The sequence below is a fragment of the Bos javanicus genome, chromosome 3 (genome assembly GCF_032452875.1).
Source record: "Bos javanicus breed banteng chromosome 3, ARS-OSU_banteng_1.0, whole genome shotgun sequence".
Lineage (NCBI taxonomy): Eukaryota > Metazoa > Chordata > Mammalia > Artiodactyla > Bovidae > Bos > Bos javanicus.
This window is the reverse complement of record NC_083870.1, coordinates 31,171,283-31,198,349: the sequence shown is the minus strand read 5'-3', so window position 1 is coordinate 31,198,349 and position 27,067 is coordinate 31,171,283. Positions and strand designations below refer to the sequence as shown.

Sequence of the window (27,067 nt, the reverse complement as noted above, 5' to 3'; positions counted from 1 at the left end):
CTCTGGGGAGGAAGGGGTGCAGAGGGGGAAGCAAGCGGGGATGAGTTGTTTCAATGAGAGATAAGAGCTATAAATTACAGTGGGGAGGAGAATGAACTGATGGGTAAGTTACAGAGAAAAGAAGCACTAAGTTTGGGGGTTTTGGGGAAGAAGAGGTTCCCCATTCCTTGGTTTCTGCTAAGTAGGCCTTTCTGTTATAGCACTGGAACTAGAGTGAGAACAAAACCAATCTGGTTCTTAACGGGTTTAATATTTGACCGTACAAACCAGATCTGGTTCAGTCCTGTGTATCAGCTTCTTACTGCCTCTTGTTCCCAAATCGAAGGCACAGAGGAAATTTTCTGAAAAGGCTCCACCCCTAAAAACTTCCTTGCTTCTAAACCCGTAGCCTTCACCACACTCACTGACTCTGAACATGCTCCTCTTGGGGGGGCTGATTACTTCTCATTCAGTGTCTGTCTCACATCACAGTCATCATTTCCCCTGAAAAACCAGTTCCTTTCCTAATATCCCTGTTTCTGTTAAAGGCATCATCATTCTACTCATCCAGCCTTAAAACCTCAGCTGATCTGGGATTATTTCTCCTCTTATCTCCTTAAATAGAACCAATACTAAGTTACTGTACATTCTTTACAAAGTCTCTTACATCCGTCTTTTTTCTTCCATTCTTAACTGCCACCATCCTCAATCACACATTTTAACCTTACATCTGCACTGTTATCCTCCCAAGTGCTTTTTCTGCTTCCAGTTTTTCTTCAGTCAAATCAGCTCTGTACTTCAAGCTTTTGCCTTCTTAAAACTATACTTTTATTATGAGAGTCACCTTGTTAAAAATATTTAGTGGCTTCTTATTTCCTAAAAGATAAAGTCCAGTTTTGTTGACTGTAGTTCATGGTATTGCATGGTACATTTCTATGCAACCAGCCTGTTTTGAATACCCCTTTGAACCGGAGACTGCTGGGTACTAAGTTTATCAAGTAGAATAAGACAGAGTATTCGTCTGGAAGAGCAGTCTTATGAGACAAAAGACAGCTATGTAAATAGATGAATTGATATAGTAGAATGGGATAACTGCTGCTGGGTTATAAATATAGATACATATCCATTATGCATTTAATATTAAAAATAGCTGTGATGTTTTTAGAAGACCCATTTATCAGTATTACAAGTTAAAATTATGATGATTAAAAGGTATAGAAATGCAGTGGAAGCAAAGTCATGCTTTTCATTTATATCCTAAAGTCACAAAAAAACTAGCCTAGACAGAAGATTGTCCTTTTTCTTTCCCAAGTAGTGTGCAAATACCATTGGCCTAAATAAGTGTTGTGTGTGTTCCTAAGCCATTTTCCCCAGGAACTGGCCAGGTAATCACCTTCTTGGAACAGATCCACCTGCCAGGTTAGAAGGAGTAAACTTGTTTTGATTTCTAAATTAGACACATGAATGGTAGAAAATGACTACTCATTGGAAAAAGGAAAATTTGATTATCCTTGCAGATGCAACCAAATATATGCTGTCCAGAGATAACAAGTGAGAGAGCTGACCAGTCACTAACCCTGATAAACCCTTCCGTATCCTGTTAGAGTATGTATTGTCACCCCATTTTATAGAAGGGAAAGCTCAAAGGTTAAATGGATCAAGGAAGTATGAAGTTGTAGAGCCAGAATATAAACCTGGGTCTGTAGGACTCAGAAGTCCAAGCCCTTTCCACTGCAACATCCTCTTAGAAGAGTTACTTAGATACATCCTCTCAGAAGAGTTACCATCCCCAAAGATCCTGGGAGCAAGGTCTCGTGGCCATTTTCAACTGATATCAAATTGTTAAACATTTTTAAAAAAATCAGTGGTCTGGTTTAAAAGACAAAATTTAAAAGGCAAAACAACATCATCAGTTATAATTTTCTATTACAGTCCTATGGGAAATTTTTATACAGTTCAGAAAGAGTCAGGTCATGGGCAGAGCTAACACACAGATATCTGGACCGTATTAGGGTTTGTCCTCCATACCACATGCTCTCTTTCTTCCTGACTTGAAATCTTGATGGAGTCAACAACTTCATCCAACACTAATATTTGAAACATTCTTGTATCCCAGTCTGCCTGTAGCATTGAGGCCCATGAATCATTTTACTGGAAATAAAATCAATCTATATATTGTTCCCTCATTGTAGTATTTTGCAAATCATGGTGGCATTATTTCAAAGAAACGAAAATTTAGGGGGATGATGGACAGCTTGATGATATAGACAGGTATACATATTTCAGTGAAATCATGTTATAATTTCACTGAAATATGTATACCTGTCTATATCATCTCTCTGTCCCCTAAATTTTTACTTCTCTGAAATAATGCTAATAATTTCATTGAAATAAAGCCACTAACAAATATACCTGAAATGGTAAATACTCCTGGCAATTTCCTGATACTATCAATAGAAGACATATTTTTAATTTTAATGAAAAAAATTATTAATGTAAAAACTTATTTATTTTCATTAATGTATGTTCCAGTAGCTTAACTAATGTAGCTCTTCTGGTTTGGTCTTGTCCCAGGTGAAAATATCTGAAAAGGTATAAACAAGATTTCCAGGTAGACAGATCTGTTTTTAATAGCATTGTGCCAGACATCCCCATTTTGGGGGAGATGTGCTTGAATGTTTGTTTATGGGCATGAGGCCACTTCCTCCTTTTCTTCTGTATATATATAAATGTTGTTGGCAACATGTAGGAGAGACATTGGTGGAAACAGATGTAGACACCTAGTGAGAGAGACAGACTCTCACACATACACACACTCAGAGATAGGCTGGAGATACCTGAGTCTTAAAGCAGAGCTAACCAAAACAAAAATCCGTCATGGTGTCCCAGAAAGTCGATTAGACTATATCTTAACAGTTTTACTGTTTAACTGTAATCTTCAGTAATTCACTTCACAACTCTGGTCTCAATTTTCATCTGTAAAATGAGAGTCCTAAATTAGGTTATTTCTGAGGTCCCTTCCAGCTCTGTGACTCACATTGTAGCTGGTAAAATGAGAAAATCAGATGTAAGCAGTTGGTACCAAGTAGCAGTAGTTACTAAGGCAGCCTCTGGAGTTAAACTACTTGGGTTCAAATTCTGTTTGTGTCACATACTACATGTAAGACTTTGAGCAAGTTATTTAGTCTTTGTACCTCAGTTTTCCCATCTTTAAAATGGAGGTGATGGTTATGATGAACTGGCTGGTTCATGGTTATAACACCTATCACCTAAGGTTGTAAGGACTGAATTAATACATATCAAGTACTTAGAACACTGCCTGGAACACATTAATGTTTAGCTCAGTGTGTGTGTGTGTGTGTGTTTTGTTTTTTTTTTATTATTACTACTCTGGCTTGAATTCTAAAGAATTCTGAGGAAAAAATAAATAAAACTCTGAGGAAGTGGTGATTAATATTGGTAAGCTTAATTATATTATTATTAATTTCTGCCCTAAGTATAAATCTAAAAAGTCTGGCAACCTAGAATCAGCTTTGAGTAGAATTCTGAAAGCATTTTAAGTATTAACCTTAACAAGTATTAGCATTATTACAGAGCTGGTTTCTTGAGGCCTACTTCAAAGTACACATTGAGAGTATTGGATAAACAAGCATCTCAATCCCTTAGCACTGTTGTATATTATATTTATATTTCAGGATCCTGAAATTTATACTCTCTGAAACTGTTACAGAACCATTCCATTTGACATAATCCTGTCATCAGACTGATAAGACAAAGCAAGGCATTCTCTGTTCAGGCACTCTCACAGTAAGGGGAAGATTTTGATCTAGTTGCAGTAGTAACATTTAAAAATATCAGTAGTAAATGATTACAATGTTGTGTTAGTTTGCTAGAGCTGCCGTAACAAGTCCCACAGACTGGGTTGCTTAACAATAGAAATTCATTTTCTCACAATCCTGGAGGCTGGAAATCAGAAATCAATGTGTCCACAGCATTGGTTCCTTCTGAGGCCTCTGTCTTTGGCTTACTAAACGGGAGGCATCTTCTCCCTGTCTTCACATGGTCTCTTCCTGCCCTGTGTTTTTATCCCAGTCTCTCTTCTTACAAGGGCACCAGGCATATTAGATAAGGGCCTACCCTAATGTCCTTGTATATTTTTTGGCTGCACCACGTAACATGTGGGATCTTCGTTTCCTGACCAGAGATTGAACTGCTGCCCTCTGCAGTGGAAGCACAGAGTCTTAACCACTGGACCACCAGGGAAGTCCCATGACCTCATTTTTAACTTAATCACTCTTTAAAGACTCTGTTTTCAAATATATCACTTTCTGAGGTATTAGGGATTAAGACTTCAACATATAAATTTGGGTTAGAGGACACGATTAACCTATAACACGTAAGTACAAAGAATACAAATAGTTCAGTAATATCTTTTACCTTCAACTGAAAGAAGATTGACTTGACATTTATAGTAAAGCTTTTATTGCATAGTGTTGTAGAATTTAGTAAGATTTGTTTTGCTACCTTGATTTTAGAATCTTTGTAAATAATAGCAAAAACAACTCTCTTTAGTAAATGTACAAAAGATCCATTTACTTTTTACTTTGGGTAAGGCCTCTTCCCTTTACCCAACCTCCACTCATTTTGGTTCTGGCTGTGCCTTTCCTGATAATATTTTGACATATTTTTCTTTACTAGCCTAATCCTAAAATGCCAAAAGGGCAATTTGGGATGCTGTCACTCTCTCACCCCCAGATGCGTGAATAACCTTTATGAAAAGCCAGAAGTGCCAGAGGGTGGGGAAACTTAAATCTTGAGATAGTCAAGGTAATGTGTCAACACCTTCCACCCTCAGATAGAAGGTTGCTTTGGATACATTTTATTTTTAAACAGCAGTGCACTTTTATCTATTTTAGACTTGGTATTTATAAATGTGACATTTTTTTAAAAATTTCATATATACTGGGTTTTTAAGGAAGTACGTTATCTAGTAGAAAGCTGTCAAAACACCCACTTTGTATGTCAGTGTTGATTTTTTGAATTTTTAGAATTCACTGGCCTTCCAAATTTTGGTTTTGCTTATATGTACTAAAAGGAGTCTTTACATAATTGGAGCAAGTCTGCTTTACATCTTTGCTATTATTCTGTTACTTATATTGAAAACTTACTGAATGGCCTGAATATCAGTCAGTTGTAGCCTAAGTGTAAATTTCTTAAATTTGATATGTGAGTATATAATAATGAAATGATTTTTGTCCAGTTTTGCAAGAATGATCTCCTGGGTAAGATAACTGAGTGTGTGTGTATGTGTGTGCCCGCACTAACCAAGTGGATTTGAAAGAAAAGATTTATGTAGGTTTTTTTTTGTTTTTTTTTTTTGAGGTGCTTCTATATCCGGAAATATGTTAAGACTCATCTTAAAAACGTTTTCTATTACATGTCCCATATCACCCACCACTTAGAAATAAAGCCTTCAGTTCCACATAAAGACATACACACACCCAGATACTGGATAGACAAACACCTTACTCGTACTCCACCCTGCCCTGCCTTACTGCTTGCTTAGCTATAGAAGCTGTTTGGGGTGTTTCTTTTTCTGCCACCCAGTCTCTCTGTGGTAAAAAGGCAACAACGCCTGCTATCATCTAGAATGAGTTCCAGAGCGAGAAGGAAAAGGCACGGCCAGAACCAAAATGAGTGGAGGCTGGGTAAAGGGAAAAGGCCTTTACCCAAAGTAAAAAGTAAAACGAACAGAGTTCAGAGTAAAGTGAGCAGAGCCCAAGCCGCAGCAGCATACCTCCATGACAGAATCAGCACTGGTGTTGAGGGGGTACAGTGGAGGTGGGGGACCAGGGTGCTTGATACCCATAATTCTATTCTTGTGGCTGTTGGCACATGAAAGTTTATACGGAAGACCTTCATGCGCTCCTGGCTCTTAGCCCTGACTTGGTGAGAAGTAGCATATAAATATATCACATGGTAAGCCGGGCAAATTCAGTTTGAAATCACTTATTAATAGCTTAAAAATAAGCTTCATACTTAGTCTATAAATAGGCTTATTTTTCCAGGGTACTGTAGTATGTATAACTTTATCTTTTTACTGTATATATTTATGTGTATTTTTTGAGAAAAACAATAAAGCTTAATATAGCTACAGCTAGCTATACCACAGTGTATGATAATATATACAGACAACTTGTCCACAAGTGGTTTTTATTTCAAATTTATAGAAATTCCTTAGGCAGAAGTATCTGCATCTAAACTCTAAGGAAAGTTGGGTCTTGGAAAGATTCTACTGGAAGGAATGAGCTGAGTATCTGGTTGAAATGATCTTGTTTTTCTTTGTTACTTAATGGAGAGTGACAATGACAAGTAATAACTCATTTAGGAAATAAGTGGAGAATGAGTCTGTAGACTATGATGTGACATGCCAAAAATCTGGCAGTCATATTTCTGATAATGAATATAGAGTTAGAAACAGCCTTTTTCTGAAAATCTCAGACCAAATTATTTATATATTAGGCAGAAATTGGAGTCAAATGGACTTGGAAGCTTAAAATGCAAGATGGAAATTATGTTCTATCAAATAAAATTTAGGGCCTATCGTTTTTAAAAGTTTGCTATGTCTAATACACTATTAGAAAAGCATAAACCAAAAATTACATATAATTCAACATTTAATATTTGAAAATAAGTGGGAAAAAGTAGAAGCTGGGATGAGTAATAAGCCCTTCAAAGTTGAGGTGGTGACAGATTGATTTGTTTGTTTATTGATTGGCAGATGAAGGGATCAGAATTTTCCTTACCGGAATTTGGCAGTTTGAAAATTTGTAATCACGTTATTTTAAAAATCTGAGTGCATTGTGAATAAGTCATAGTGATTCAAGCAAATAGGTTTTTGTCAGTTCAGGTAGAGAAAGTCAGTTTCTTCTAGTGACATTCATAAGATGTCCTTGAAACGGCAGTGGACATCTTAAAAAAGACTTGAAAGGCCTCACCTTCCCTAATTATAATTGCAGAAGGGAAGGCAGATTCCTGGTGTTTTTTCCAGTGTTACTCAGCTTCATCTGAGGTGGCTATTTTCTTCTTTCTTGTATATCAACCTACAGCTGTCAGGCCTCTGCAGCTATGATGACAGTCGACATTCTGAGGATTTACTAATTGTTTATAGAGTGTGGTCACGTAGACAATAAATCTCTTATTATTTTGCAGCGTTGAACATTTTTCCACCATGCTGATGACATTTTAAATATATTTGTCAGTTTTCCCAAATTTTAACTGAAGAATACCTTAAGAATTTGCACTTGAGGACTAAAGTGTGAGCATAAGTTATCAGGTCAGTATCACCCCACCCCATCCCCCTCCTTGTACCACCCCCAGGAATATCACTAGCATGCTAAAACTCAGTGCACTTTTACTATCATGCATTTATGTTTCAGACAAAAAGTTACTGCAGTATGTTGTGCATTCTATTTGAAATTAGATTCAAATGTAAAGGATAGCAAAAAACCTGGGAAATTTTAATATTTACAAAGAATGGTTATGGGAATATGCAAAAACAGATCTCTTGGGTTTGAGTTACACAGCTGGGGCCCTTCTTTCTCTCTTGTGTCATGTTTGTATTACATTCACTTCCTGTAGCTGCTGCTGCTAAGTCGCTTCAGTCGTGTCCGACTCTGTGCGACCCCATAGACGGCAGCCCATCAGGCTCCCCCGTCCCTGGGATTCGCCAAGCAAGAGTACTGGAGTGGGGTGCCATTTCCGTCTCCATCACTTCCTGTAGACACCAAGCTAAATAATTGGTACATATTAGCAAAATGTTCCAGATATTAAAATTTGTGTGCAGAAGTTATTCCAAATGTAGGTGTAACATGAATATTGTTCTTTATGCCATTGACAAAGAACAGAATTTTTTCTTGCTTAGACTAGACTGCTTTATATTGGATTGGCCAAAAGTTTAATCAGGTTTTTCCATAACATCTTAGAGAAAATCCTAAATGAACTTTTTGGCCAACCCAATAATTAAAGGGACTAGAGATTGTTTCAGTTTCACTCTTTTTTGAGGATGTATATTTATCACAACAAATCAAAAACTTTGATTTAGGTATAGTCTATTTCAGTTCCTTTTGTATATTTACCTATAATTCTTACTTCTCTAACAAATAATTCTTGATTTTCCCTCATGAAAGTTTCGAATGGAACCATGAAGGACTTTAGAGATTATCTAGTATATTTTAGTTCATCTGTGAGGAAACTCAGTGCCAGAGCAGCTAGATAAATTTTTTTTTTCCTGAAAGTCATATAGCTGGTTAGTAGCAGGGCTAAGACTGAAATTCTACATTCTTCACTCATCACACTGCTTCCTTAAACTACAGTTTCAGATTTCTTAATGAGAATATTTAAGGAATAAAAAAATATTGAAGGAAATACATTTTGGCTCCATTCCTAGTTGATTTACTCACCTAGTGCAGTTAATATTTATAGACTCCCTTTACCAAGTGCTCGTTATTCCTCTTAACATCAGGGGAGAGGTGAAGAAAGATATAAAATGATTCCTCTGCTTTATAATATCCTTGAGAGAGATTAAAACATGAAACCATCAGGAAATGGGGGAAGGATTTCATCTAAAAACAAAAGTGACTCAAATGGTAGTTTAAATTCCTCACAACTCTTCACTCCAGCATGCTATCTATCATCCTTCTTTATCTGTGGTTCCCAACTGCAAAAGGGTAGCCAGAGTCACTGATTCTAAAGTAATTGATCTTGACTGTCCCAGTTTTGGTAATGCCTTTCTCAGAATTCTTTTGGAAAATGAGAGAGGATCAGTTCAGATCAGTTCAGTCGCTCAGTCATGTCTGACTCTTTGCAACCCCATGAATCGCAGCACACCAGACCTCCCTGTCCATCACCAACTCCCGGAGTTCACTCAAACTCACGTCCATCGAGTCAGTGATGCCATCCAGCCATCTCATCCTCTGTCTTCCCCTTCTCCTCCTGCCCCCAATCCCTCCCAGCATCAGAGTCTTTTCCAATGAGTCAACTCTTCACATGAGGTGGCCAAAGTACTGGAGTTTCAGCTTCAGCATCATTCCCTCCAAAGAAATCCCAGGGCTGATCTCCTTCAGAATGGACTGGTTGGATCTCCTTGCAGTCCAAGGGACTCTCAAGAGTCTTCTCCAATACCACAGTTCAAAAGCACCAATTCTCCGGTGCTCAGCTTTCTTCATAGTCCAATTCTCACATCCATACATGACCACTGGAAAAACCATAGCCTTGACTAGACAGACCTTTGTTGGCAAAATAATGTCTCTGCTTTTCAATATGCTATCTAGGTTGGTCATAACTTTGCTTCCAAGGAGTAAGCGTTTTTTAATTTCATGGCTGCAATCACCATCTGCAGTGATTTTGGAGCCCCCAAAAATAAAGTCTGACACTGTTTCCACTGTTTCCCCGTCTATTTCCCATGAAGTGATGGGACCAGATGCCATGATCTTCGTTTTCTGAATGTTGAGCTTTAAGCCAACTTTTTCACTCTCCTCTTTCAGGATAGTAGTTCCTAATAATTAAAGCATTGATCACCTTGTATCAGGAGCTTGGCAAGGTGTTTTGTATTTATTAACTCAATCTTTACAGCAAATCCTATGAGTTAGATATCATTTCACATTAACAGATAGGAAAACTGGGAATCAGAACACTTGTCCAGTCACACAACTAGGAAGATGTCAACCTGGCATCTATCTGACTACAAAGTAATGTGTTTTTTCCAACTTACTATCTTTAAGTGTAGCTTTATTAGGTTTGTGGGTTTGGGGGGTTTTGTTTGTTTGTTTTTTAGTTTTTATTTTTAAAGTAACTGTTGTGAAGTATCTCTCTAATACTTACATGAGAATTACTTACTAGTTGCTAACCCTCACCAGTTAGAAATGTAGCAGTTAGAGCTGAAGTTAGATTGAACGTATTTTACCGTGTGGCAAAAGATTCGTACAGCATGTTCTGGAAGGATATCTAACAACACAGTGAAGTATGTATTTTCTACATGCTCTCATTGGCTTAAAGGCAGTAGTTCTAGAAGGAATCAATGACTCTTTTGTGTGCCTCCTAAAATTTAATGTGCTCATAGGAATTGGGAGTTACTAGAGGGTGTGTGAACTAGTCACGTTGTGATTCACTTTGGGAAAAAAAAAACTACATGAGTGTGGCAATTTAAAAGTAGAGAGTGGGAGAGGGAAAACAGTTTTTGTTCTACTTTATAAGTTATAAAATGTGTCTTACCATACACACTAGTCAGAAGAGCCTTCAAAGATTGTATCATAGTCTAACTTCTATCTATGTGTGGTTTGTGAGAAATTAGTCTTACGGAAAGGGTTAAATTTGTGCCATGCAATTTGCCATTTAACGTATTTTAAAAGATGCAAGACTTCGTAGAAATGTGAACTTGTTAAGTCAAATAAATTCAGTTTATAATAGCCTGGCCGATTAAGATGTTTAAACAATATATTTTAAGCACTCATTTAAAAGTACATTTGTACATGGTTGCACTTAAGTCTTATTTTACTATGAAATATAAATATTGTGATAGATGTTCTCTGTGAAAGTAGACAATTTAAAAGAAAAATTTCTCCTGTACTCCCACCGAACATTATCTTTGCTCAAATTGATTTCAACCAATTTCAGAGGGATCCCAGAGTGTTTTATATACAGTTTTAGAGTTTGGTTATCTAAAACTAGAATATCTTTTTATGGTATAACAGTTTTTCAGTGAAATAGTATTCATTATAACAAAATTTTACCTGAACTTCTAGTGAATAAAACTAGTGACTAATTGTTTCAGAGAACTCTGGCAAGTTATAGTCCATGGAGTCACAAAAGAGCTAGACACAACTTAGCAACTGAACTATAACAATTCTTTCTGAGACCTTCTAGGATGTTTGAATATATGCCAGTAGGGAAAAATAATGAAAATCTGATCTTTGTAAATGGTGGTAAAGTCAATAATTAAAATGAATTTTATTTTCGTTTACTGCTCAGTTTATGATTAACATCAGAAAATTCTTATTTTTACATTTAATTACAACCATTTCCTTTCTTTTTTAAAATTTATTTTTAATTGGGGGATAATTGCTTTACAATATTGTGTTGGTTTCTGCATACATCAGCATGGATCAGCCATAGGTATACACATGTCTCCTCCCTCTTGAACCTCCCTCCCACCTCCTACCCTATCACACCCCTCAAGGCTGTCGCTGAGCACTGGGTTGAGCTCCCTGCGTCACACAGCAACTCCCCACCAGCTGTCTGCTGTACACACGGCAGTGCCCCACCCTCTTCATCCCCCACCGTGTCCAGAGGTCTCTTCTCTATGTCTGTCTCCATCGCTGCCTTGCAAATAAGTTCATCAGCACCGTCTTTATAGATTCCATGTATGTGCCTTAATATGTGATACTTGTTTTTCTCTTTCTAACTTAGTTCTCTCTGTATAAATGGGCTCTAGGTTCATCTACCTCATTAGAACTGGCTCAAATGTGTTCCTTTTTATGGCCGAGTAATATTTCATTGTGTGTATGTTCCACAGCTTCTTTACCCACTCATCTGTCAGTAGACATCTAGGCTGCTTCCATGTCCTAGCTATCATAAACAGTGCTGCAACGAACACTGGGTCCATGTGTCACTTTCAGTTACGGTTTTCTCAGGGTATATGCCCAGTAGTGGGATTTCTGAGTCATATGGTAGTTTTATTCCTAGTTAACCATTTCCTTTCTTAAAAGTATTTTCTACTGTAATTCTTGCTCTTATCTCACTTTATTTTTTCTTAAATAGTATCAGATTACCTCTGTCTTTTGGAGATTATCTGATTATTGTCCTTGTTTTAGGCTTTCAGGATGAATCTGGAAAAACTCAGCAAGCCAGAACTCCTAACACTATTCAGTATTCTTGAAGGAGAGCTTGAAGCAAGGGACCTCGTTATAGAAGCTTTAAAGGTATGTTCTTTAAAAAAGAGAGAGAGAGTGGCCATCATATGTTTGAAAGCCATTTCTTTGGTTAACTAGGATATTTCTATAGTCCTAGTTGAAGTTAAGAGGCCTTGGTATATACACATTGATACTTGCTATAGCAGCCACCCATATGATATGATTTTGGGACTCTGATAAAGCCTTTCTGCCTCCAAATAATTCCTTTAGTTTCTACCTGATGTCTGGACTTGAACTTTATTCTTTACCTTAAGTGCCTTTAGCTGTTTCTGAATGCCAGCCCCTCAAGAACTTGATGAAACCTGCTTTCTTAAAAATCTGTATGCACCCATATTCCATAATTCAGGATATAATATCTGATAGATCAAGGACTCCACTAAGACTATGAATAGATTTCCCTAGACCCTAGATTAAAAATTCTTACTTTTGTTTCACTATTTGATATCTATTAAAATACCCAGGAGTGGGGAGATGATTATGAGAAATCTACTTTCTATTCAATTTTGCTGTGAACCCAAAATTAATCTAAAAAATAAAGTCTAACTTAAAAAAACAATATAAGGGCATAACTTCTTTAAAGTGTCATGAATCTTCTACACCTTGGGAAGGATGTTTTTGTCTGTTCTGAAATCAGATTTGGAGAGGGGAAGAAAAGACCTTAAGGGTATCTGTGAGAGTAATAGGAAGATGATACACCCAAAAGGAGAGAAGTGGCCAAAGAAGATGAGACTTGGGCATGCTGAAAAAAGCATAGGCTCTGCTGAAAACTATTGCTTTTTTCTTTTTTTGTAGCTTTGTAATGTGTGCTGAGTGATTTCCAGTGGTTTAATTTCTCCAGAGTACATGAGGCAGTTGCCTTCTGATTGGGGGTGGAGTCTAACTTATTTTCCTCTCCCTGCTTACTTCAGTCTTAGTTTACATGGCATCCCTGAAGATCACATATTTATGGCTTTGACACATGCCTAGTCAAATACAAAGTTCACTGCTCGAGCCTGCCTGTTCTGCCACTAAGCATGACTGTGTGACCTTGGCCAAGTCATTCAGTCTGTCTGAAACAAAGCTTCCTTGTCTGTAATAAGAATAAATGATTAATAACTAGTATTTCTGTGTAACACTGTAATTTGCATGGCATTTTAAGTACTCCAATGGTGTAGAATTCATTTCTTCTTTTCCCTTTATTTGTATTCTCTCAGTACATATCATGTACCTCATATCCAAGAAGCAGTCAGTGGTTACTAATCATTTGAATGGATGTTTCTAGTGTGCCCTCAACAGGCTAACTTTTCAGTGACTCCCCCGCCAGCATATATTACATATAAACGTTTACTCTGGTCGGTGACTCATTTCTGCCACATCCACAGGTCTTCCCCTTTTGTCACTCTTGGGGATTTCTCATCCTTTCCCTGTACGTCCCTGAAAACTATTTCTCATAACCCCATCCCAAACTGATTACACCCAGGACACCTTCCCATTTATTATCACATATTTATCTGATCAATGAAGAGAAAAGAAAAAGAAAGATTGAAGAAAGTTTGAGTTCATTCCCTGTCCTTACTCCTAAAGTGTGTTGTTTTTCCTGCTTCCTTCTCTTGTTCTCGTCTGAGACTTCTGGCTCTCTTCTCCATAGGAATTACCAGCTTAGACCTGGAAGGGTTCCACTGCCTAGGCTGAACCAGAAAGTGCTTTGTTCATGTCCTCTTAGAACTCAGAAAGCGTTTTCCGAGAGCAGCATTATTATAAATAGCAATCAGAATTTGGGAACTACAGTAGTTTGGCAGCATGTTAAAAAGGCTCACCTGAGGATCTGTGCCTATCTGCACTGGGATTCCAGAAGAAGTTTCCCATATGTATCGCAACTGACTTACACAAAAACTTGCGGGCCTCTGCCCTCTCCTAATTGGGATAGGGGTTAAGGAATGGCTTCCTCTAATAGAAAAATTGGAAGATGCCCTCTTTGCTTTCTAGCTTTAAAAACCTGTGGAGCTTTATGATTGTTTTGCTAATCCTTATATCCTTGGCACCTGCATATAGATTCTGAATGGATATTCGTTGAACAGAGGAAATGTATGCCATTGTTTTAAAAGATTGCTATATTTCAAAATGAATGTTGTGAATTATTAAATTTTACAGCCTGCCCTATGTAACATACTGCTTCTGGTTTTAATGTTAACAGATGCTAAGGTGCTTACTGCATGTGTTTTCCTAAAAGAAAATTTTTTTTTCTGTGTGAATCCAATTTTAGTTACTGTAGGCAGCTTCTGACAAGTTGAAAGCGCAGCTTGAGAAGCAAGAGCTGTAGTTAAGAGAGCATTTTGAAATAAGATACCATTCAGAATCAGGCACAAGTGTTGTATTTAGTCTGTGCATACAGCCTGTAGGTGGTAAAGTTCTCTTCTAAGATTTAAACTATATGTAGTTTAGGTGAAATGAATAGCTTCACCAGAAGTGATATATCTTTAAACAGTCTATTGTTAGACAAAGTAGCAGCGGGGAGTCAAAATTGTTTCAGTCCTTTGAGAAAAGCAACTGCCATACAGATTCTTAAAATGAAATCTTGTTTTATTTGTGGAGTGATTTTTTGTTTGGGCTTTTTTTGTTATTGTTGTTCTTGGTTCTGTAGTATGTCAAGATTTTACTGCATTCTTTCTGTATAGCTCTTGCTTAGCAACAAACACTGTTGCTGTTCTTGAACTAATATGACAGCTTGCTAATTTTCTTCGATTTAGTATTCTGTCTTAATTCATGCTTAGTTGGTTGAAAAGGTTTTGGTCTTGGTTCTTAAATAGCTATGATTGGTTTTTCCCTTATGTTTTAAGTTTTTTGTTTTGCTTTTTTTTTCTCTCTCTCTCTTTACCTTTAAGAGAGATTTTTCCTGGATATAAAATCTATTCTTTAACCTTGCATGTCTGAACAAAACCATATGGTTCACTGTTGGTGTTAAATAAATAGTAAGTCCCATTGGCAAGGGTTAGATTTATATAGGGATGCATTATAAAAGTTCCTGTAGTTTGTAAGTAAATCCTACCTATAAAGTTATAATTGTAAAAGAGCTTCATTCATTTTCCAGAATTCCTGCAGAGTTTCAGATTGCAAATACACCCTTGTAGAGCCTTCATAGTTCTTTTTCTCCCCAAAATATAAAAGCCTCCTCACTCTTCTGTTGCAGCCAAGACATGTTTGGCATAGAACCAGGGAATTCAATAGAAAATAATGTAATCTTCAGCTCTTCTGTATTTGAAGTATAGTTGTTAGAGGCCATTTATACCATATTTGATCCTAAATGAACTTTATATAAAATGATTTTCTGTTTTAGAAGGCATTACGTCAGAGAAAAGCCTTCTTAATGAAAGTCTCTCCCTTTGATTTGACCACTTCATTTACATGAATGAGAACACTATGGGAATCCCTTCCACAGTGAAAGCAGATGACATAGCTCATGAACTGTCCAGGAGAGGTAGGAACCACACAGTTCAGCAGGAAAGGCTCAGTTCATTAATTCTAAGAAAACCTAGGAAAAGCCTCCCAACAGGGTCTGATTACTCTAGAAAAAGAAGAGGGAACATTCATTTTTAAAACTTGGAAGATAGATTTAACTGTCAATAACAGTTAAATAGTTTGAACCTTCCATGTTGTGTGTATTATATCTACATGTCTCAGATCTGATGCAAAGACACCCTTAACTATGATTAAGTAGAATCTACCCTGATTAGTTTCATTTTATTTTAAAGCATTCTTTAAATTGCTTTTGCAATAATAAATGGTGAAGTATTACAACTTTCACATAGAATAAGCTTAAAGAGTCTTGAATTCCTTTCCACTGATGCCTCAGTCATAAAACAGGTATAACTCTTCTAACATCTAGGATATAACATTGTTGGTTTTGGCCAAAAGCCATTGCAGAATTCCCCAGGCAAGAAAATTTACAGACAAAAATGTTGTAGACAGGACAAGGTTAGAAATATACTTAAGAATTTGAGGCTGTAATATTTAACTATTGGGAGTTTTTTAAACTGCCAGAGTTAAAAATTTTTAAATTGATGTTACATATATGTCTGTGTTAACAATAAATTATTTACTTTTTCCAAAAATATTCTTAAAATAATAATAATTATAAGGATCTTATGGCAGTGCCAAAAATATAGAACAAACAAAAGCTATCATGGAAGGTGCTGTGGCTTAAGAAAATCACAAATACAAGTTCACTGTAAGTTGAGTGTGACATCTGCTTTTGGTCATGGCCTTGTGCTTTTTTTGGAAGCAGATTATTATGAAGGCTGGTCTGAGATGAGGAAGGTAAAATTGAATTTGGCAAAAAACAGACATTGTCCTATACTAGTAAGCTTGTTAAGTGTGTTTGCATTGAAAAAAAAAATCAGATATATACTCACATAATAACAGATCTGTGAATATATTTAAATGTACTCAAAGTTGAAGCATTCTTTGTCACCCATAAGCCTGGACATAACAGTTCTTTGACCAGAAATGATCCCATTTTGGTAAATGATTTTTAGGAAGAGATTTTAGAATTGGAGTAGGTAATTTAAATCTTTGCTGAAAGATCACATGAACATAAGCTTATAACTGAGAGAAGTCCAGTTGCTGCCCATATGAAAACTGGGGTATTAAGAATCAAGCAGAACTTTATTTAGGGAATTGAATTATGAGGTTTTTAGATGTACATTCATAACCTTTACTATGCAATGTGTTTTAGAAGAGAATCAGTTGCCATCTGGGGCCATGGCAACTAGCCCCCCAAAAACACATTTTTTATGTGTTTTATATAGTTGGAATTTATATAGCTAATACTTTTTGTTCCTACTCTCTGAATAATGTGCATATATGAAATCCTAGCTTTCAAAAAAGAGGCATAAAGGTGTAATTATTAGGCATTCTACTAAATTATCAACTAGAACCTTCAGCTAAGTGTAGCTGTTAAGAGCATGAGCTTTCATATTAGACAGACATAAGTTTGAGTTCTGCCATTTAACTGTATGATCTTAGACCATTTACTTACCCTGTTAACCTGTATCAGTAAAATGGCACAGTTATCTCAAGAATTAAACGAGACAGTAAATGGTAATCAAGGTGCTCAGTGCCCATTTACTGTTAGTTATTATTATTAGAATGTAAGTTTTAAAGTTCACCTATTTAGGAACAAAGTTACATTCCATAAAGCAAGATACACTGATAGCATGCTGTCCTTCATAAGAAAGATGAACATTTTAAATTAAAATCTTTGTTATCAGAAGGGCTTGTACTGTAGCTTGTTTTTCTTATGGGAATTGATGGTTTTGAGCTGATCCACCCCCACCCTCACAACCTAACACGTGTATTTTGAGACAGTTGGCAAGGGTTAAGGGTGTACTGTGGGGCATGGAACAGATGTTACATTGCATTCCCTTCTCTCTGCCTTTATAATGAAAACAGGAAATACAGAGACAGTTTGGAAACATTTTTCAAATTGATTTTTTTCCATTGATTTCTTTGCTTATTTCTCTTCTGATTGATTTGACATATTTGTTGTATTTTGGCTTTTTATTTGCTTTATTGAGATAAAATTGACATGGATATATTTAATGTATATAAATTGATGTTTTGATATATGTATCCCCCATGAAACCTTTACTACCATCAAGATAGTGTACATATCCATCATCTTTCAAATTTTCTTCATGCCCCTCTGCAACCTCTTAACCTTCCCAACTCCTCCCCATAACCCCCACCTCAAAACCACCAATCCTCTAGAGGTTAGTTTACATTTTCTGGAATTTTATGTAAGTGGAATAATCGTACAGAATGTAATCTTTTATCTGGCCTGGTTCTTTGACTCAGTATAATTATCTTGAGGTCTATGTTGATGTTATATTGTCAGTTCATTCCTTTCATTACCAAATAGTGTCCATTGTGGGCTTGTGGGCTTCCCCAGTAGCTCATCTGTTAAAGAATCTGCCTGCAATGCAGGAGACCCCAGTTTGATTCCTGGGTCAGGAAGATCCCCTGGAGAAGGGATAAGCTACTCACTCCAGTATTCTTGGGCTTCCCTGGTGGCTCAGACAGTAAAGAATCCACCTGCAGTACAGGAGACCTAGGTTCGATCCCTGAGTTGAGAAGATCGGCTGGAGGAGGGCATGGCAACCCACTCCAGTACTCTTGCCTGGAGAACCCCCGTGGACAGAGGAGCCTGGCAGGCTACAGTCCATGGGGTCACAACTGAGCGACTAAGCACAGCACAGCATAGTGTCCATTGTGTGTGTGTATCAGTTTGTTTTGTCAGTTCATGATAGTGAACATTTACATTGTTTCCAGTTTGGGACTATTGCAAATAAAGTTCCTATGAACATTCATACACAAGACTTTGTATGGCACCCCACTCCAGTACTCTTGCCTGGAAAATCCCATGGACTAAGGAGCCTGGTAGGCTGCAGTCCATGGGGTCGCGAAGAGTCGGACACGACTGAATGACTTCGCTTTCGCTTTCGCACTTATATTTCTTTTGGATGAATACCTAGGAATAGAATGGGTATGTTACGTGGTAGATGTATGTTTAACTTTTTAAGAAACGGTCAAATTGTTGTCTAAAGTAGTTTTACCATTTTCGTTCCCACCAGCATGTATAAGAGTTCCATTTGCTCCACATCCTCACCAGTACTTGATTTGGCCAGTCCTTTTAGTTTTAGTCTTTCTAATAGGTATATAATATGCCATTGCAGTTTTAATTTGAATTTCCCTGCTGACTAATGATGTTGAGCATCTTTTCATGCTTATTTGCCATCTATGTTGTTTTTCTTCCATAAAATATTTGTTCAAATCTTTTGCACATTTTTAAATTGAGTTGATTTTTTCATTACTGCATTTTGAACATTCCTTGTATATCTGGACTCAAGTACTTTAATAGATATATACTTTAATAGATATATTTTCTCCCTATCTGTGGCTTATCATTTCATACTCTTAACTGTATCTTTTGAAGAGCAGAAGTTTTTCATTTTGATGAAGTCCATTTTATCAGTGTTTCTTTTATATATTTTGCTTTTAGTATCATATAACTAATATTTAGTGTCATATAAGAAATCTTTGCCTAAACTGATGTCAGAAACGTTTTCTCTTGTGTTTCTATAATTTTATAGTTTAAGTTTTACACTTGGATCTATAATACAACTTCATTTTGTTATATGGTAAAATATATGGATCAAATAATAAATTTTTTTGCTTATGGATAGACAATTGTTCTAGCCTCATTTGTTAAAAAGACTATCCTTCCTTTGTAGAAGGCTTTGGCCTCCTTGTCACAATCCATTTTCCATATATTTTTGAGCTTATTTCTGGATTTTCTGTTCTATTCTATTGCTCCACTTGTCTACCTTGATGCCTGTACCATATTTTCTTGAATACTGTGGCCTTTTATGTAAGTCTTAAAATTAGGTAATGTTAATCCTCCAACTTCTGTTCTCTTTGAACATTGTTCATGGGTCTTAGCATTTCCATATGAATTTTAGAATCAGCTAATTGCTAATCCATGAACATGATTTTTCTCTCCATTTACTCAGCAGTGCTTTATAGTCCTCATTGTATAGGTCTTTAATATCTTTTGTCAGTTTTATCACTATCTCATTGTTTTATGATTATTATAACTAGCATTGTTTTTAATGTTAATTTCTGATTGTTTACTGCTGTTATATAGACATGAAATTGATTTTGTATATTGATCCTTTATCCTGCAACCTTACTAATCTTATGTATTAGTTCTAATAGCTTTTTTATAAATTTCATTGGATTTTCTATAATCATGTTTGCAAATAAAGACAATTTTACTTCTTTTTTTCTAATCTGATTTCCATCTATTTATTGCCTTATTGTATTGGTTAGAACCTCCAGTACAAAGTTAAATAGAAGTAGTATGGATATCTTTGTTTTGTTTCTGAACTTAGGGAGGAAACACTCAGTTTTTCATCATTAAATATGCTAGCTGTAGGTTTTCGTAGATGTTCTTTATCAAGTTGAGGAAATGTCCTTCTGTTTCTAGTTTGCTGAGACTTAGAACAGATTTTGTCATGTGCTTTCTCTGTATCTGTTTTTTGGTTGGTTGGTTTTTAGATTAAAAGCTCCAACATGTATTGTTTCATAGATGTTACTATTAGACCTTCATCCCATTTATTAAGTCATTTCAGATAACTTCAAGTTCATAAATTTACAATGAGGTTATAGAGCCCAGGCTTCCCTGATTCCTCAGTTGGTCAAGAATCCGCCTGCAATGCAGGAGACCCCAGTTCAATTCCTGGGTTGGGAAGGTGTGCTGGAGAAGGGATAGGCTACCCACTCCAGTATTCTTGGGCTCCCCTTGTGGCTCAGCTGGTAAAGAATCTACCTGCAATGTGGGAGACCTGGGTTCAATCCCTGGGTTGGGAAGATCCCCTGGAGAAGGAAAAGGCTACCCACTCCAGTATTCTGGCCTGGAGAATTCCATGGATTGTATAGTCCACGGGGTCGCAAGAGACAGACATGACTGGGCGACTTTCACTTTCACTGTAGAGCGCAGCCAGGGTGAGACAGGATGTACTCCAAGTCTGGAGGGGCTGCGCAGTTCCTCAGTGGTGTCCCCTGTGGAGGCCTGGCCTCCACTGTTTGCTCCTGCACATCTGAATGTGGCCTTTCTCCGGCTGTGGCCGTTTCATCTCCTGATTCTAGTGCTCTGCCACTTTGCTGTCTAGAAGACTGATCCAAGCTTCCTGGCCCCATCTCTTCTTAGGCCTCAAATACATACTGTGAGGTTCAGGAGAGCTTGCCAGTTTGAAGGCTAAGAACATTGGCTTGAAGGAGGAACTGCCATGCCAGCATATACTGTCCTTAATCATACTGCAGAAACTGCTTTCATTCTGGGGATGGTGAGTCCTAAAAGATGATGGCCAAGAAGCAGATGTTCTAAGGGAATTACTCTGAAAGTTTATTCCAAGAGAGAGCCATGTGGCCACCTGCTTTTTATCATATTTCTAATAGCTGCTCCATTTCCTCAAGCGCTGTTGTAAAATCATTTATTTGACTGTTATATAAGGTCTGTTGTTCTTTGAACTGGGCGTCTTCTTTCATCTTCAGCCTTACCTTTAAGACCTGCAACTCCTCCCATCTGTTTTTTGGCTGTCTCGTTAAAAAGCTTCAGCTTATCTTGCAAAGTTTCTAACAGCAATGTAGAGTCCATGTGATCCGTAGTGGCGAGTCTAGGTATGTATGATACCAGGGTCTCACTGCCTGGGTTGAGGCCCTTGCCCTCTAAAACTGCTCAACAGTTGTTCTAAAACTTCTCCATTAGCTCCACCTTCTGGGTCAGGTCCTTCAGTTCTCCCTGAGTTTCATTCAACTTCTGGTGCAACTGCTTGTTGATGGCCTTTAAGAGCTGGTTCTTATTCTCGAGCTCTTCCTCTGATTTCAGTTTACTAAGTGATCTGTGGCTCTTGCTGATGTTCCTCCTGGTGGCAGTGTCTGTAGCTTTCACCTGCCCATTCTCGCGTCTTGGTCTGATGATTTTTCTAACATCATTCTCCAAACCTCTTGAACGAGGTCTGGAAGCATCAACTTCTTTGGACTTAACAGGCAATAGGCTCTTAGAAGTGTCTTGAGTTTGTGCGTATGTGGGCAGGCCACTACTTAACACAGAGGAGGGCTGCAAGGTGTATGCCATCTTAACCATGCTGGCATTGTAACAAGGTGGCATGGCTGGGCCCAGGTACCTGCTGCTTCCACCCACAGGCCTCATCCGAGAACTACTTCCCTGGTGGCTCAAACGGTAAAGCGTCTGCCTACAGTGCGGGAGACCTGGGTTTGATCTCTGGGTCAGGAAGATCCTCTGGACAAGGAAATGGCAACCCACTCCAGTATTCTTGCCTGGAAAATCCCATGGACGGAGGAGCATAGTAGGCTGCAGTCCATGGGGTCGCAAAGAGTCAGACATGACTGAGCGACTTCATTTCACATTTTTTTTTTCATGTCCTTGCTGTTTCTGAAATATTGTCTGAAAAAGAATTTCATCCCCTTTCTTACTGACTTTCTCTTAACAAGTAGATTGATGTGGAGTAGCTTTTTTAGCTTTGTCTTATGGCTTTTCTGGGCTTTGCTGATAACTCAGTTGGTCAAGAATCCACCTGCAATGCAGGAGACCCTGGTTCGATTCCTGGGTCAGGAAGATCCACTGGAGAAGGGATAGGCTACCCACTCTAGTATTCTTGGGCTTCCCTTGTGGCTCAGCTGGTAAGGAATCCACCTACAATGTGGGAAACCTGGGTTCGATCCCTGGGTTGGGAAGATCCCTTGGAGAAGGGAAAGGCTACCCACTCCAGTATTCTGGCCTGGAGAATTCCATGGGGTTACAAAGAGTCAGACATGACTGAGCAACTTTCACATGGCATCTTAGAAACTAGAATTCTCTAACTTCAAATTTTGTGCAGTAGAGTTTAGTAATCAAATTATTTTCCCCAATGGCAAAAGTTAATTTTAATTTAAAAATCAAATCATAAACATTTGCAAAAGAAAAACAAACCAAAAAAAAAAAAAAAGCCCTCTGCTACTTTAATGAACTGCAGTCCTTTAAAGCAACTTTTATCCTTTGACTTTAATAATTTTAATAGTTTATTGGTTTCTTATGATATTTTTATCAAACAGGAAAAAACAATATATACATTTTTTTACCTTCTGACAGAATATTGTTACCTCTTTCCTAGGAGTAACAAAAGCAGTTTATCTATTTGAAAGAAATTTAATGATTATCTTTTTACGTTAAATCATTTAAATTGCATTTTAGTATGTCATATCACAGGAAATAGACATCAAAATGATACAAATGAACTTATTTACAAAATAGAAATAGACTCATAGACATAGAAAACAAATTTATGCTTATCAAAGAGGAAGGAGGGAATGATAAATTGGGAATTGGGGATTATCAGATATACAATATTGTGTATGAAATAGATAAAGAATAAACAAGGACCTAGTGTATAGCACTGGGAACTGTGTTCAGTATCTCATAATAACCTATCATGGAAAAGAATCTGAAAAAGCATATATATATATATATATATATGTATATTTATCATTGTCTGATATCAACTATTTGCTATTTTCTAAGAAAGAAGTAAAAAAAGATACAGCTGTTTAATCACATGTCATCATTTATATTACATATTGTGGCATTTAGGATGTGTAAGCATAACGGTACCAGAAAAACAAGCACGTTTACCATTTAACTGACATCTTCCAGTGGGCTGTTTTTCTTAACATCTTTGAGGAAAGAAATGCGGAATTCAGTTTGTAAAATGCTACCTATTTAGAGAAGACACAGTTGTCTAGTAGTTGGGGAAAGCTTCAGAGAAGATTACAGCAGTGGGGAATTTCACTGCATTTTTCAGCCTGAAACTAAAACAAATAAAAAAGGGAAACAGCTTATTCCTGTTGTTTTTACTTCCTCTTATTGTGTCTTCCTTGCATGCGTTAGCCTTGTGATTTATGATTAATCAGAGGTTATTTCTAGTTGTCCCCATAAGGAGAAGAGAAAGAAAGATGAAGAGGTTGCTTCTAAAGTTAAAGCCTGCGGTCCATCATTTAGTATTTCAGTTCAGCCAGTTTAGGAATAATTTGAAAGATAGACGGAAACTATCTTGTGTATTTGCTGAAAATCCTTATGGAAAAGAAGTATGTATAGACTCAAGCTGAGAATTTTATTATATAGGAAATTATTTCCTTAGAAAAGCACAGCAATAAATCTATTCCACGAAACCATTCTTGTGTGTGCACAAGGATGCTCATTGCAGTATTATTTAATACGGTATTTGAAAAATATAAACAGCCTAAAATATCCATCAGTAAAAATATAGGTAAAAATATGGGTGCATAACTGATACATCCTTATTATGGAATATTATATAATCACATGTTTTTTAATGAGAAAGCAAAAGCTATGTATTTACTGTCTTCAAAAGCTCTTTAAGACACACTAAGTGAAAACAAGTTGCAGAACAGTTTCATAGAAAATAATATCTGTGTAATTACACATACACCCCCTACACACACACACACACACACACACACACACACGTACATGCTTGAAAAATGTCTGGAAGGATGTCTATCATACTAAGATATGAAGGCTATGAAGATATATCTATCATACTAAGATATGAAGATATGAAGGCTAAGAACCTTCAGAAAAGAAAGAGAAATTGGGTATGTTTAGGAAGGACTTCAGCTTTATCTATGGAGTTAAAATTTTATGAGAAAATAGTCATTTGCTAATGGTGAAATTAAAATAAAAGTTGTATTTCTAAGAAATACAGTATGAGCAGTGGGATGGCAAGGAGTTAAGAACAACATTTACTTTTTAAACTTCAGGTAATTTACACTTCTCACAGAAATCTGTATAAATATAGTTAAGAGAGTAGAGAAGTATAGCATGCCTGGGGCAAGCATGAGCTTACTACCTCTATATACCTGATTTTCTCCCCAAAAAGCAGACTAAATTTCTGACTGATCTTCAAATTCTGCCTTTGTGTAGGATACCTAAAAGTTATTCTTCCAGAGCAGTTTCTTTCAGAGGTCATGGATTCAAATTACGTAAAGCTAACAACATATGTGTGTGAAGCCAAGAAATGTTAATATAATAGCAAAAGACCTACTACCTTTCAAAGTATTTTTCCTGTCTTCAGTTCCATTATATGTAGTTCATAATATTTCATCATTTAATAACAACAAAAAGTATATTCTGCCTCAAAAAGTCAACTTCACCCAGTGAGTGCTAAGATATGCGTAAGTTAAAAAAAAAAGTTTTAATCTAATTCAATACCTAATGTGTTGTCTGTTCAACGAAAGACTGAATTCATTGGTAGACATGAGTACGAGATTATTTAATTCAGAAATCTCTTATTGATTTGAAACTTCATAAACAGAACTTCTCATATAAGTGTACCTAATACATTTTTGTACAGTTGAAGCATACTTTTTTTCTGTTTTTCTTTGCACTTTATCTTGCTGCACTGCATGCCACATATCTATTGATGGACCCTAGAAAGTTCTTCAGAAATATTTGTCATCTGAGAAAATAAGTTAAGGCCCTTTAAGTTTAACTTGAATGTATTCAAGCCTCAAAAAATAGGTTGCCACTTACTAATTCATATTTTTGAGAAAAGAGATTTACCTATAGTAATATAGTTTGCCAACTAAAAATTGCCACTCGCCGTCTGGTTCTGCAAGAATGAAGTCACTAGCCACCGCAGTCACTAGCCTTCAACACATCCTGAAAGGAGTTCAGGGCAGAGATCAGGATTGAGGCACTCTGTGCCCTGGGAGAAACTGGCAAAACAGGACTTCAGTAGATATTGTCAAGAGAAGGTTTTCTGAGCCCAATTTCTTGCATCTTCTCATATGTAGAAAACCACTGAGATCATTAATGGAGACTTCTGCTCCTTATGACTAGCAGCAACCTCTGCCAAAATGTGAGCCTGACTGTGTTTTCCCATCGCCAGAATCATGTATACAGGACCTTCCCTCTTACTCTTTGGGTGCTCCCTCAGGGCTGTCTGGGAGGCTCTCTCCCAGTCTGCACCCAAGTAAAACTTAACTCGCAGCTTTCACACTGTGCATTTTTTTCAGCTGACAAGTTTCATAATTTCACTGTTGCTGATAATTTCCACTCAGTGACATTATTTACATCTCACCCCTGTACAAAGAAAGAACAATTTGTTCTTCAGACAGGAAATTATTGCTTTGTGTTTGTTTCCATATTTTTAGTCAAGGATACCAAATAATTAGGATATGCACCTTTGTTCACTGTGTATCTGTATTCAACTAAAATATTTTAAAACCATACTGACATTTTACCTCCATATCCTTTCCTATCAAGTTGAGATCTGCATCCCCTAAGTGGTTAGTAATGGGAGTTTTGAGAGGATCAAGGAAAAGAGTACAGTACTTTTTTAAGGGTACAGCATTGCTTGTCTTTCTTCATCTGTCTGGATATATTTACAAAAAATAATGTTTCCTACACTTTTCAACTAAGGACCCCTGTGGGCATCTGTCTAAATTACACATGTCCTTTATCTTTTGGGATATATTTCTTTAACCCCCATTTGGCTTTCATAAAATATTCATTATTCCTCCTTTAGTTACTTTCCAAATTGATAGCTCTGAGTTCTTTTCTGTTTAAAATCTTCCTTTCAGTCTCCTGTCCTTCCTCTCCTGACAGTATCTTTCATCCTAGAAATCATTAAAGGAAAAGAGAACTAAAACAAAGTCTTCCTAGATTTAGAATAGAACCAGTTTTCCTGTTCCTTATAGATTAAAATGGAGAAAGGGTCTAGGTTATCCCATTCTTGTCTTCAGTAACATTTAAAGTTTCCTAATGGTATCAACACTCTAAAATAAAAACAAAAAGGAAGGGCTTATGTATCTCCAAACAAAGATTTCCTGTTCTGATCCAGGCATACTCTAATCCCCTTCCGTGCACTTTTATCATGAAGATAAAAGTAGTCTTGGGTCAGAATCACTTGGAATTAATAATTCAGTTCAGTTCAGTCGCTCAGTCGTGTCCGACTCTTTGCGACCCCATGAATCGCAGCACGCCAGGCCTCCCTGTCCATCACCAACTCCCGGAATTAATAGTAGCAGTGATCAACTTCCACATGCTTGGTTTCACCATATATTCAGTGCCTTACTGTAGTGATGAACATTACCAGTTCACATTTTATCATTAAACACCCCACAATGCACAAATAGCCCACTTTTTACTTTTCATTCCTGGCTTCTTTACCCCTTTCCTCATCCTGTTCTCTAAAAAACAATCCTTTTCTGACTGGAGTCCTAAGCCAGCTGGTTGAAACTGAGTAGTAACTAGCTACCTCCCTCCGCATAAGGCTTCAGTGACAATAGAAATTGCCACCTTCCTGTCCTCTGACTTGTGATACAGAGCTTGTTAGAATGCGTAATTAGCACTGTCCTTGCTTCTGTCTGCCTGCCCTGACATCTTGTTCTCGCTGAGGCGTGGTTCGCAGACCATACTGGTCCCCTTTTTTCGTTCCTCCCTGTCTCTGCACTCCCTTTGACCATCCTCTTACTCCTATTTACTTGATACACTTAATTGT

At 37.1% G+C, this 27,067-nt stretch overlaps 1 protein-coding gene and 1 pseudogene across 5 annotated transcripts in view; one reads left to right on the top strand and one right to left on the bottom strand.

Annotated features, from left to right (window-relative positions):
• The window catches only part of CTTNBP2NL (CTTNBP2 N-terminal like), a 53,167-nt gene that overhangs the window by 6,107 nt on the left and 19,993 nt on the right, over positions 1 to 27,067 (top strand). For 2 of the 5 annotated variants that reach the window (XM_061410766.1, XM_061410758.1), the window contains exons 2-3: positions 7,192 to 7,315; positions 11,850 to 11,957. The exons of 1 other annotated variant lie outside the window; for it this stretch is intronic. In XM_061410766.1, coding sequence (XP_061266750.1) covers positions 11,859 to 11,957 — 99 coding nt within the window. In that variant the 5' untranslated portion in view covers positions 7,192 to 7,315; positions 11,850 to 11,858. The remainder of the gene's footprint in view (positions 1 to 7,191; positions 7,316 to 11,849; positions 11,958 to 27,067) is intronic. 2 more of the 5 variants (XM_061410768.1, XM_061410763.1) reach the window with 1 other exon arrangement.
• On the bottom strand, positions 846 to 25,814 carry LOC133245034 (small kinetochore-associated protein-like; annotated as a pseudogene).